Here is a 14,071-nt window from a genome sequence, read left to right as displayed (position 1 = left end):
GCAAAAAATGAAAAAATTGCAGCAATTTTACAAGAATAAAGCAAAAATTTATATAAATAAATAATTAAGTAAATATTATGAAAAACAAACAACATAGTTGAAATTTTCGAAAAAGGTTCCAATATTATGTAAAAAATAAAATTTAACAAGAAAAATTAGGGGAAAAAGTAACCTTTGACCTACAAAATTAGCAGGGGATGAAAAGAGAGCAAAATGCTTACTGAGCGAGGAAAAAACACTAAATCCGGTTGCCATACCGACCGTATGATCATCCATGGTGTTGTTGGGGTTGTAGCCGCAGTCTATAATGTAGGAGTCTATGCTGATGGGGGTCCAGCCATCCTCAGTGCAAGTCTTTGAAAGGTTACCTGATGAGAGGAAAAACAAAAGCAAAGGAAATAAATGCCTGTCCATGTTTGTATTTGAATCTAAGGGGAAAAGGGGGGGGGAATCCTGGTCTGTCTTTCCACCTTTCTTTGCCGTAGGTAAAGAAATACTTGGATGGGAAGCTCCTGGTCTCGGCCACAACACTGGATATGAGTTGAGGGGCCACTCCGAAATAAGGAAAAAGCCAAAAAAAGCACATGCTGTAAACACCCTGCAGTGGAAGGAGCTGAAACTTTAAGCTGCCAAGCGACAACCTCAAAAGTGGAGCCGGGGGACATTTGGGCCAATATCACGTCACAAAAAAAACTGCAAAAATTCTATAAAGTAAAGTAAGTATTAAAAATAAATGATGAAGTTTACATTTTTGAAAAAAAAGTTATAATATGGGAATGAATTCCAAAAAAAAAATAAAAATAAAGAATATAAATTGAAAAAAATGTACAAAAATTCGTAAAAAAGAGATTTTTGAAAAATTGAAAAAACAACAACAGCAAAAATGTAAAAATTAGCAGAAATTTTACAATAATGAAAAACTAAAAATATAAATAAAGCGTAAGTACTTGGAAACAATAAACAAAAAAAGTTTGAATATGGGAATGAAGTCATAATATTAAGAGAAGGAAGAAGAAAGTAGAAATATTTGGAAAATGTAAAAAAAAACAAGAACATAAAATGGAAAAATTGCAGTAATTTTACAATAATAAAAAACTAAAAATATAAATAAAGAGTAATTATTTGGAAAAATAATGAACAAAAAAGTATGAAGATGGGAACAAAGTCATAATATTAAGAGAATGAAATGTACAAAGATTATTTAAGAAGAAAGTAGAAATATTTGGAAAATGTAACAAAAAAAAAGGCAAAACAAAAAAAAAGGCAAAAAATAGAAAAATTTCAGTAATTTTACCGTAATAAAACAACCAAAAATATAAATAAAGAGTAACTATTTGGAAAAATAATGAACCAAAAAAAGTATGAATATGGGAACAATATTAAGAGAATGAAATGTACAAAGATTATTTTAAGAAAAAAGTAGAAACATTTGGAAAATGTAAAAAAAAAAAACATAAAATGGAAAAATTGCAGTAATTTTACAATAATAAAAAACTAAACATAAAAATAAAGAGTAACTATTTGGAAAAATAACAAACAAAAAAAGTATGAATATGGGAACAAAGTCATAATATTAAGAGAATGAAATGTACAATTATTTAAGAAGAAAGTAGAAATATTTGGAAAATGTTTTTTTAAAAAAGCAAAAATGAAAAAAATTGCAGTAATTTTACAAGAATAAAGCAAAAAAATTATATAAATAAATAATAAAGTAAATATTATGAAAAACAACATAGTTGAAACGTTCAGAAAAAAGTTCCAATATTATGCGAATAAAAAAGAAAATTTAACAAAAAAAAATAGTGAAAAAAGTAACCTTTGATCTACAAAATCAGCAGGGGGTGAAGTCATTACAGATATGAATGTGAGCACCCTGTAATTGGGCCCCACCCTCGCCCAAAAATCTTTAGATATGGGCTCCATCTCACCTGTGATCTTTGAGTGCTACCTTTGACAGGCACCTTGATGTAAAGCCTGTTTGTACATTCATGAAAGCCTCTCTTTCGCTGTAAATCCACTAAGAGGATACCGCCATCAACCACTCCAGTTGAGCTTTTGCGAGCCGCGAGGCAAACCCACTCTTGCATTTCCTCACCCTTAATTACGTCACAAAATGGACCTTCTAACTGGAATGCTCCCAAATGCTAAAAGGAAATGGAGAGGAGGCATGACTGAAGGGGATCAGTCGTCGGTTAAAAGATACCGGGACGGTTCCCACGTGTATTTGCCTCTTAATTACTCTGACTGGATATATACGACTGCAGGCACTCAGTCGGGGGGCAGTGAGGTATTTTTACTCTGCCCCTGCCCGAGGGGGGCACAAGCCAAAGGTGGATGTATGTACATTTAACCGAGAAGATTCATGACCCTCATTAAAGGACATGATCTATGTGGAGAACACCACAGGAGAGGGAACTTCAGACGGGAAGCTGCAGTTCATCAAATACAGTCGCCCAAAGCTCAGAATAGAAGATTCGTCTCTAGAGGGGAAAATTAATTTTTTTTCTCTTATCGCTAAACATGCAAATATCAATCGGTGCAGTTAGGACGTGATGATTGCAAATCAGTTCCCTAAACGGGACAGGAAACAAGTTGTGGAGAGTTGCGATGAGCAAGAACGGTGCTTAGAACTCGAAAAGTCGACAGTAATGCATTCTCACTGTCACCGTGTTCGCTTCCCCCCTAGGCTGACAAATGGACCTCCAATGACGACTCAACGTTTTATCCGAAAGACCGAAACCTTGCGGGTACTGACCTAAAAATGGACATTTATCAACACAGACTCTAAAGTTTTTTCCCACAATGCATTTCATCCGGGTAAAGCATTTAATTGGAAGACAAGCCTGGAGCGAGCCAAAGGAGCCTAGAGCCAAGAGGGAGGCTGACGTCATTGCAGCAGCCAAACAGCGCCACAAATGGGACATCTGTGCCACTTTTGCCAGGAAAGCTTGCTCTTGCCAGGTGATGGATCTTCTCATGATGATCTCATGAAAAAAACCTGAGGTACTTGAACTCCTCGGCCTCTGCATGATGGTGAGGAGGACACTGATATTCATTTTCTACCGCTTTTCCTCACGAGGGTCGTGGGGGTGCTGGAGCCTATCTCAGCTGTCTTCTGAGGGCGAGAGGCGGGGTACACCCTGGACTGGTGGCCAGCCAATCACAGGGCACATATAGACAAACAACCATTCACACTCACATTCATACCTATTAAACTACATAACAGCATGCATGATCATTCCAAACAGGGACCCAAAAGGTGGTACCTCCACGTTGGGAGCGGGGGGCTGTACAACAGACATTTGCTGCCGACTCTAATTGGTGGATGGACCAAAGAGTGTGTAATAGTACTTGATTGTATATTTCTTAGTTGTACCTATTGAGTGCTAAGTTGCTGTGTGATGAGTTTAGCGTTCTTTGTTTATGAAATCCTGAGACTGAGATCAAAGATCATGATCCTATCAAATAGAGAGCTGACTGGTCCTCACGGAGTCGTGCGTGCCATAATATGCCGTTTTATGACGTGGACATACGTACATGCTTGCGTACAAATATGTTTTTTTTCCTTGAAATTTAGCTAATGCACCAGAGGTTACGGTACATTCCTCGTATTTCCCATATGAAAATATGAAAGTCTCATATGAAAGTCTTTGATGATATTGTTGAGTCCAAAATCATCAAAATTTAGAAATGTCCATGTAGCTGCAATGACGTCAGCCTCCCTCTTGGCTATAGGCTCCTTTGGCTTACAGATAGAGTCTGCCAATGAAATGCTTTGCCCAGTTGAAATGCATTGTGGGAAAAACTTTTTTTTATTTTAAACATATAATGGTACTTGTTTGTATATTTCTTAGGTGTACCTATTGAGTGCTAAGTTGCTGTGTGATGAGTTTAGCGTTTTTTTGTTCATGAAATCCTGAGACTGAGATCAAAGATCATGATCCTATCAAATAGAGAGTCTTTGATGATATTGTTGAGTCCAAAATCATAAAAATTTAGAAATTTCCATGTCGCTGCAATGACGTCAGCTCCCCTCTTGGCTCTAGGCTCCTTTGGCTCACTCCGGTGGACAGAGGCTTGTCTTCCAATTAAATGCTTTGCCCAGATGAAATGCATTGTGGGATAAAATTTAATTTTTTTTTATTTTAAACATATAATGGTACTTGTTTGTATATTTCTTAGGTGTACCTATTGAGTGCTAAGTTGCTGTGTGATGAGTTTAGCGTTTTTTTTGTTCATGAAATCCTGAGACTGAGATCAAAGATCATGATCCTATCAAATAGAGAGTCTTTGATGATATTGTTGAATCCAAAATCATAAAAATTTAGAAATTTCCATGTCGCTGCAATGACGTCAGCCCCCCTCTTGGCTCTAGGCTCCTTTGGCTCACTCCGGTGGACAGAGGCTTGTCTTCCAATTAAATGCTTTGCCCAGATGAAATGCATTGTGGGATAAAATTTAAAGTTTTTTTTATTTTAAACATATAATGGTACTTGTTTGTATATTTCTTAGGTGTACCTATTGAGTGCTAAGTTGCTGTGTGATGAGTTTATCAATTTTTTTTCATGAAATCCTGAAGACTGAGATCAAAGATCATGATCCTATCAAATAGAGAGTCTTTGATGATATTGTTGAGTCCAAAAAATTTAGAAATTTCCATGTCGGACACTTCAGATATTTTCCCAACCGTATCGCTCGCCGGCCATAATCAAGGTGGAGAATGGTTAAGAATGCGGTTGGCATTGAAGTATGTCGGGCTGACAAATACCTGAGCGGCGTATTGACGAGAAGAGGGAGGCTTAGATTGCTCAAACAACGTGACAAGACACAAAGGCTGATAAGCTCCTGCTGTTTCAGGCCGCGCACTCGCTGGATTTGGCGCGTTTGAGGCGCTGCCAGAAGAATGCTTTCATCACCCTTCCTCCCCCGTGAAAAACTTGACTGCGCGACGACAACAAGACAGAGCTGAAACGAGCTTCAGCGTCATTTAGATCGAGGCTTTGTTTCACGTCATTCGCATGCAGGAAGCACGCCACGTTCCTGGCTTTGTTTTGTTTGCGCTTGACAGACTTGGACATAAAATGCATACCAGGTTTGTCCCAAATGAACCAGCGATGATTGGTTGATTTCACTTGCAGATGACAGGTATACATCATGATTCATAGCCGACTTCCATATGTTCCCTGAAGACCTCTTCCATTCTAAGGTCACTAGATCTCATCCCATCTGGGTCACATCAGTGCTTCCCAGGAACCTGGTCTTTGCAGCATTGAACCTTTTCACATGCTGCTAATTCAACCTCAGTTCACTTCCTATGTGGTTTCTGCTCGGCGAGCAGGAGATGATGCACTGTGGGTCAAGGACCTCTAACGTCAACATCTCTGCCGCTTGACATGTCTGGAGAACGTAATTCTCCTCATGTATAGTCTTAGTCTGCATGACTAATTGGGATCGTATCTACCACTTATTCTCACGAGGATGCTGGAGCCTATCCCAGCTGTCTTCGGGCGAGAGGCGGGGTACACCCTGGACTGGTGGCCAGCCAATCACAGGGCACATATAGACAAACAACCATTCACACTCACATTCATACCTATGGACAATTTGGAGTCGCTAATTAACCTAGCATGTTTTTGGAATGTGGGAGGAAATCAGAGTACCCGGAGAAAACCCACGCATGCACGGGGAGAACATGCAAACTCCACACAGAGATGGCCGAAGGTGGAATTGAACTCGGGTCTCCTAGTTGTGAGGTATAGGTGGCAAATGTGTAAATGTGCAAATATACAAGTGTACAGTGACAGTTATGATGTCGTCACTACCAACAGCACTAAATTCATCACATAGCAACTTAACACCCAAAAGGTGCACCTGATGCAAACCTGATACCAGCCAATCACAGGGCACATATAGACAAACAACCATTCACACTCACATTCATACCTATGGACAATTTGGAGTCGCTAATTAACCTAGCATGTTTTTGGAATGTGGGAGGAAATCGGAGTACCCGGAGAAAACCCACGCATGCACGGGGAGAACATGCAAACTCCACACAAATTTGGCGTAAATGTACCATTTTATTCTCGTTATATTCCGACTTTGCTCTCATTAAGTTATGACTTGATTTTTGTAAATTCAAGATGTTTTTCACATCAATTTATAATTTTATTCTTGAGCATTTATGACTTTATTATAGAAAATTTACAATTTTGCTTGTAAGTTTGGTTTTTTTTCGTAAATGTATTTATTTTCATAAATCGCGACTTTTTTTCTCATACTTGTCCAACTTTTGAATTTATGACTTTTTTCTTCTTTTTCTTCTTCTATTTTTTTTTTGTAAATTTTGGATATTTTTCATATAAATGTAAGTTTTTGTTATTGTAAATGTACAACTTTATGCTTGTCAATGTCCAACTTTCTTCTTTTATGAAAATGTATGACTTTTTTTTGTAAATCTAAGATGTCATCTAATTTAATCTTGTACATTTACAATATTATGCTCATATATTTAGGCCTTTTTTTTCTTGGAAATTTACGACTTTATTGTTGTAAATGAAAGACTTTTTTTGTGAATTTACGACATTGTACAAATTTACGAAATGTACAACTTTATTGCTGTATGTAAATATAAGACCTTTGTGCACATACATGTAGTACTTTATTCTTGTAAATTCACAACTTAAGCTCAGCAATTTTTCCTCGTTAATTTAGACTTTATTTTTGTAAGACTTTTTGCATAAATTTTAATGAATTAAATTTATACAATATTGTAAAGCATTTATGACCTTGTTCTCATAATAATAATTCTCACTTTTGTGTAAGTAGGAATGCCATTGAAAAGCCAGCAAAGCCCAGCTGCAGTTGGAATAATTCATGAGGAATAATTCCGCCGTGATTACGGGGAGAGAAATATTCACAAGTGCATCTTTACAGCAAATTTTTAAACAATGACGACTTCATGCCTCGGTGTTTACGTTACAGAAGGCCCCTGAAGCACACAGAGGCTTTTTCCTCAAGATGAAAAGCATAATTAGAGCATAATTACACAGAAGAAACTACCGGTAGGTGCGGCACTTGATGACAAATTGAACTTCATGCTAAGCCCAGTGGGGACAAACACTGAAACATTCTAAGAACGGCGTAATGGCAGTGGTGTCCCTTCCATGTAATGAGCTAAATCCCCATGAGCATGGATCTGGATTACAGCAGGATAAATAAACATAGCATGCATCTCTAATCACATCTTGATGCAGAGAACTCTGATTTTTCTCTTTAGGACTTTGTGTCGGAATTACATGGTATTCGATACGCCTGCTAAATATGTCAATGACGACGTCAACAAATACACCCGTAGTCACGTCATTATTAAGACTTAAAACATCCCTTTCATCATCTTGAAGCACATAAATATGAATAATATACTCGCAATAACGATAAAATATTCAATAAGGAGCAAATGACAATCTATCAATAAACGTTGAATCAATTGGCAATGCAGTATTACGTCAAATATCTGATTAAGTCACCTAAAATAAAAATAAAAAACCTTGACTGTGTAAAGAAAAGTATTGTCTATAATGCCAAAACATCACAAATTTCACCAAGGGAAAAAAAACAAAATTCTAAAAGACCAAAAACATGACCGTTAAATATAAATTGCCCTCTAAAAAATAAGAATAAAATAAGAAAAATAAGAAGTAAAAAATCATAAAACCATAAATGCAAAAGATTTTGGAAATAGAAAAAAAAAGAAAATAATTAAAACGCCTCCCCAAAACTATGCAAATAGGAAAAAAAAACATGGAAGGAAAAAAAAATATTTAAAATTCTAAAAGACCAAAAACATGACCGTGTAAATTAAAAAATATATATATCTAAATATAAATTGCCCTCTAAAAAATAGAGTGAAATAAGAAAAATAAGAAGAAAAAAATCATAAAACCATAAATGCAAAAGACTTTGGAAATAGAAAAAAAAAATAATTAAAACGGCCCACCAAAACTATGCAAATAGGAAAAAAAAACATGGAAGGAAAAATATATATATTTAAAATTCTAAAAGACAAAAAACATGACCGTGTAAAATAAAAAAATATATATAAATATAAAAGGCCCTCTAAAAAAATAACAATAAAATTAGAAAAAAAAAGAAAAAATCATAAAACCATAAATGCAAAAGACTTTGGAAATGGAAAAAATAAAGAAAATAATTAAAACGGCCCCCCAAAACTATGCAAATAGGAAAATAAATCACTTAAAATGCAAAAAAAAAACAAAAAACCTGACAATAAAAATAAGAAAATTCCAAAACACCACATTTTCAATCATAGAAAGAAGACAAAAAAATCACCTGAAGTACCAAAAAAACAGAAATTTGATGGCATAAATGAGATAAAAATCACCTCAAATGCCCAAAAACCAGCAGCTTCACCAAAGTGACTAAGGAAGTAGTCTGCAAACACTGCAAACCTCACCAAAATAGGAGGAAGGAAAATGTACCAAAAATGCCCCAAAAAAATAACATATAAGAACAAAAATCACCTAAAACACCAAGAAACCACAAATTTCATCAAGTTTCCCTAAAATGCAAAAAATCCCAAACTTGACCACGGAAAGACGCTAGCTATCCAAAAGACATTCATTTATTTTCTACCGCTTTTTCCTCATGAGGGTCGCGGGGGTGCTGGAGCCTATCCCAGCTGTCTTCGGTACAGGGTACACCCTGGACTGGTGGCCAGCCAATCACAGGGCACATATAGACAAACAACCATTCACACTCACATTCATACCTATGGACAATTTGGAGTCGCTAATTAACCTAGCATGTTTTTTTTGGAATGTGGGAGGAAACCGGAGTACCCGGAGAAAACCCACGCATGCACGGGGAGAACATGCAAACTCCACACAGAGATGGCCGAGGGTGGAATTGAACCCTGGTCCTCCTTCCAAAAGACATATAGTATAATAACATAAAGAAATCACTTGAAAAGTCAAAAGAAGCTAAAGGTGAGCGTCTGTTGGCGTAAGACTTGTTTCATGACGTTTCTTACGTTTACGAGTGGGAAGCTCCATGGAGAAGTAGAGAAGATATTTGGGGCACGGGATGGTGACCACGTCGCCAACGTCAGCATTCGGCCAGCAGGTGATCTTGTCCCACATCCCGCTGCAACCTGCAAGACATCCGAAACATGACTTCTACATCAGCGTGTACCCCCCCCCACAAGGGGCTTCGAGCACGGCCCGAGACGGGAAGCGGTGTTCCCATGGCAGCCGGAATATCAGCTCCGTAACAGATCACACCAAACCGCCTGACTTGATGACTAATGAAAACGCTCCCTGTCCTTTCTTGCATATTCCGATTTGAAATCAACACTTGTCAGTGACTTTCCGTCGTCTATTTGATCTCAGGATGCTAAAGTAGGTCACCGCACCTCAACCTATTTCATCAGAGTCGCCGCCGTAGCGCTCTGGGAATCCTTTTAAAGATGAAACACCTGCTTTTTAGATTACTTTTTAACCCTTTTGATCATAAATAGGAAAAAAAAACTATGACCTAGAATGCCAAAAGGCAACAAATCTCATTTAAATAAGAATAAAGTCACATAAAATGCCAATAAACCACAAACCTGACCATGTAAATGTAAACAAAATCACTTAAAATGTCAATACAGTGCAAACAGCATCACATAGATCAGGAAAATGTACCTAAAAAGCCTAAAAAGCCAAAAAAGCCACAAACGTCATCATCTAAATTACAAAAAAAAATAAACAAAATTGCTAAAAACCCCAAAACTTCACACTGTAAATTAGAAAATAATAACCTAAAATTCCAATACACTGCAAACAGCATCATATAGATGAGGAAAATGTACCAAAAAAAACAAAAAAACAAAAAGTATCATCTAAATGCACAAAAAAATCTACTAAAATGCTAAAAAGACCCAAAACTTCACATTGTAAATTAGAAAATAATAACCTAAAATGCCAATACACAGCAAACAGCATCATATAGATCAGGAAAATGTACCAAAAAGGCCAAAAAACCCACAAACTTTATCATCTAAATGACAAAAAAAATCAACTAAAATGCAAAACGACCCAAAACTTCACATTGTAAATTAGAAAATAATAACCTAGAATGCCAATACACAGCAAACAGCATCATATAGATCAGGAAAATGTACCAAAAAAGCCAAAAAACCCACGTAGGTCATCATCTAAATGACAAAAAAAATCAACTAAAATGCTAAAAGACCCAAAACTTAACATTGTAAATTAGTAAATAATAACCTAAAATGTCAATACACTGCAAACAGCATCATATAAATCAGGAAAATGTACCAAAAAAGCCGAAAAAGCCACAAACGTCATCATCTAAATGACAAAAAAAATCAAATAAAAAGCAAAAAGACCCAAAACTTCACACTGTAAATGACAAAATAATAACCTAAAATGCCAATACACAGCAAACAGCATCATATAGATCAGGAAAATGTACCAAAAAAGCCGAAAAAGCCACAAACGTCATCATCTAAATGACAAAAAAAATCAAATAAAAAGCAAAAAGACCCAAAACTTCACACTGTAAATGACAAAATAATAACCTAAAATGCCAATACACAGCAAACAGCATCATATAGATCAGGAAAATGTACCAAAAAGGCCAAAAAACCCACAAACTTTATCATCTAAATGACAAAAAAAATCAACTAAAATGCAAAACGACCCAAAACTTCACATTGTAAATTAGAAAATAATAACCTAGAATGCCAATACACAGCAAACAGCATCATATAGATCAGGAAAATGTACCAAAAAAGCCAAAAAACCCACGTAGGTCATCATCTAAATGACAAAAAAAATCAACTAAAATGCTAAAAGACCCAAAACTTAACATTGTAAATTAGTAAATAATAACCTAAAATGTCAATACACTGCAAACAGCATCATATAAATCAGGAAAATGTACCAAAAAAGCCGAAAAAGCCACAAACGTCATCATCTAAATGACAAAAAAAATCAAATAAAAAGCAAAAAGACCCAAAACTTCACACTGTAAATGACAAAATAATAACCTAAAATGCCAATACACTGCAAACAGCATCATATAGATCAGAAAAATGTACCAAAAAAGCAAAAAAAATCCACAAGTCATCATCTAAATAACAAAAAAAATCAACTAAAATGCTAAAGGACCCAAAACTTCACACAGTAAATTAGAAAATAATAACCTAAAATGCCAATACACTGCAAACAGCATCATATAGATCAGGAAAATGTACCAAAAAATGGCAAAAAACCCACAAACATCATCATCTAAATGACAAAAAAATCAACTGAAATGCTAAAAACCCCAAAACTTCACATTGTAAATTAGAAAATAATAACCTAAAATGCCAATACACTGCAAACAGCATCATATAAATAAGGAAAATGTACCAAAAAAGCCGAAAAAGCCACAAACATCATCATCTAAATGACAAAAAAAATCAAATAAAAAGCAAAAAGACCCAAAACGTCACACTGTAAATGACAAAATAATAACCTAAAATGCCAATACACAGCAAACAGCATCATATAGATCAGGAAAATGTACCAAAAAAGCCAAAAAACCCACATAGGTCATCATCAAAATGAGAAAAAAATCAACTAAAATGCAAAACGACCCAAAACTTCACATTGTAAATTAGAAAATAATAACCTAAAATGCCAATACACTGCAAACATCATCATATAGGTCAGGAAAATGTACCAAAAAGGCCAAAAAAACCCACAAACGTCATCATCTAAATGACAAAAAAAATCAACAAAAATGCTAAAAACCCCCAAACTTCACATTGTAAATTAGAAAATAATAACCTAAAATGCCAATACACTGCAAACAGCATCATATAGATCAGGAAAATGTACCTAAAAGGCCAAAAAACCCACAAACTTTATCATCTAAATGACAAAAAAAATCTACTAAAATGCTAAAAGACCCAAAACGTATTTAGTTTTAATTAGAAAATAATAACCTAAAATGCCAATACACTGCAAACAGCATCATATAGATCAGGAAAATGTACCAAAAAAGCCAAAAAACTCAACAAGTCATCATCTAAATGACAAAAAAAATCTACCCCGAAACTTCGACCCGAAACTTCACACTGTAAATTAAAAAATAATAACCTAAAATGCCAATATAGATCAGAATATAGATCATATAGATCAGATAAATGTCCCAAAAAACCCACAAACGTCATCATCTAAATGACAAAAAAAAAAAACTAAAATGCTAAAAACCCCCAAACTTCACATTGTAAATTAGAAAATAATAACCTAAAATGTCAATACACTGCAAACAGCATCATATAGATCAGGAAAATGTACAAAAAGGCCAAAAAACCCACAAACGTCATCATCTAAATGACAAAAAAAATCAACTTAAATGACCCGAAACTTATTTAGTATTAATTATAAAATAATGACCTAAAATGCCAATACACTGTAAAAAATCACCATATTGATAAGGAAAATATACCTAAAAAGTAAAAAAAAAACATCATAGTATTCCACACATAGTTCATGGTGTTATATTTGTAAATAAATAGTTATTTTGATGTAAAAAATATGCTTTTTGTGTTGTATATGTTATATGTTTAGATATATGAGCTATCATAAAGCAAATAATATTGCTTGAAATGTGTCTTTTCACAAAAAAAAAAGCTGGTTTTAGTTAGGAGCTGATATTTTCCTGAAACTTACCTAAGTTCTACTGCTGATTACTAAAGATGGGAAATGGTAGAAAAAATTGCAATAATTAAAAAAAAAAACATTAAAAAGTATCATGAAATGTGATCAAGCGGGGTATTTATTTAGGAATCTGAGCTGAAGCGCACGTGACGAGGCCGCGGCAGGAGGCGTAAGAATAAATATGTGCAATCATGCGGCGTGTTCTGCCCAAGGGAAGGTTTGAGAGTCTGTTTAGTGACTTCTACGCTGGACCCTGATGTATGCCGGATGCGCCCTAAGCAAATAAGGAGGACCAAAGATGACCGAGCCCAAATGTGGCGTACCTGTCGTCTTGTTCTCGATTTCCCCCTCGCACAGCTCTCTCTCCTTGGCGATCTCCTTCATCATGTCGCACATCTGGTTCTGCGCTGACGACACCTGCGAAGAAAAGAGTCACCATTCAACAAAGAATGCTGCTAAAAAAACTCCGACACGGTTTCATAGTTTTCTATCTGTGATGGACAAATATTTTCACAATAAAAGTCCTCCATTTAGCAGAATAAAGTTGTACCTTTCCAACAAAAACCCAGAACTTCATCTCAAAAGGTATTGACATGATGACACATAATATTTCCAATTACCAATATTACCAATGTGTCTTCGCTAACAGACAACTTCTTTTCTTGCACATTTACCAGAAAATCTGAAATTTGAGGGGAAAAAAAGTAATCAATGACTTTTTTCCTCTTAAATTTACTAATGTATTCTTGTAAATTCTCGTAAATGTACAATTTTTTTTGGTCTTGTATAGAACTTTTTTTTCCTCTTAAATCTACAACTTTATTCTTGTAAAATTATCACTTTCTTTCCTTACATTTACGACCTTTTTTCATGTACTTTTTTGTCTTAAATTAATAGATATTTGTACATTTGAGTTCCTCATATATTTTTGTCTTAAATTTACAAGGAAATTTAAGACATTTTGTCTTACATTTACAACATTATTTTTGTAAATTTATGGTTTTCTTTCACGTGAATTTAAAAGTTCTTTTTTCTTCATGAATTAAATTTTTTTCGTATTAAATCTACAACTTTATTCTTGTAAAATTATCACTTTCTTTCCTTACATTTACGACCTTTTTTCATGTACTTTTTTGTCTTAAATTAATAGAAATTTGTAAATTTGAGTTCCTCATATATTTTTGTCTTAAATTTACAAGGAAATTTAAGACATTTTGACTTAAATTTACAACATTATTCTTGTAAATGTATGACTTTCTTTCACGTAAATTGACAAGTAATTTTTTCTTCGTAAATATTTTTTTTTTCGTCTTAAATCTACAAGTTTATTCTTG

At 34.9% G+C, this 14,071-nt stretch overlaps 1 protein-coding gene across 3 annotated transcripts in view; it reads right to left on the bottom strand.

Moving 5' to 3' along the window:
- Positions 1 to 14,071, bottom strand: part of LOC131125120 (vasoactive intestinal polypeptide receptor-like) — a 43,455-nt gene that overhangs the window by 15,504 nt on the left and 13,880 nt on the right. For all 3 annotated transcript variants that reach the window (XM_078791386.1, XM_058066323.2, XM_058066322.2), the window contains 3 exons: positions 13,061 to 13,154; positions 9,053 to 9,172; positions 262 to 368 (listed from right to left, as the gene is read on the bottom strand). In XM_078791386.1, the coding sequence (XP_078647512.1) occupies positions 262 to 368; positions 9,053 to 9,172; positions 13,061 to 13,133 (300 nt within the window). In that variant the 5' untranslated portion in view covers positions 13,134 to 13,154. The remainder of the gene's footprint in view (positions 1 to 261; positions 369 to 9,052; positions 9,173 to 13,060; positions 13,155 to 14,071) is intronic.

The sequence above is a fragment of the Doryrhamphus excisus genome, linkage group LG6 (assembly GCF_037039965.1).
Source record: "Doryrhamphus excisus strain RoL-2023G ecotype Guam linkage group LG6, RoL_Dexc_Guam_v1.1, whole genome shotgun sequence".
NCBI classification, from domain to species: domain Eukaryota; kingdom Metazoa; phylum Chordata; class Actinopteri; order Syngnathiformes; family Syngnathidae; genus Doryrhamphus; species Doryrhamphus excisus.
Note: the sequence above shows the minus strand (reverse complement) of the source record. Positions and strands in the feature narration are given on the sequence as shown.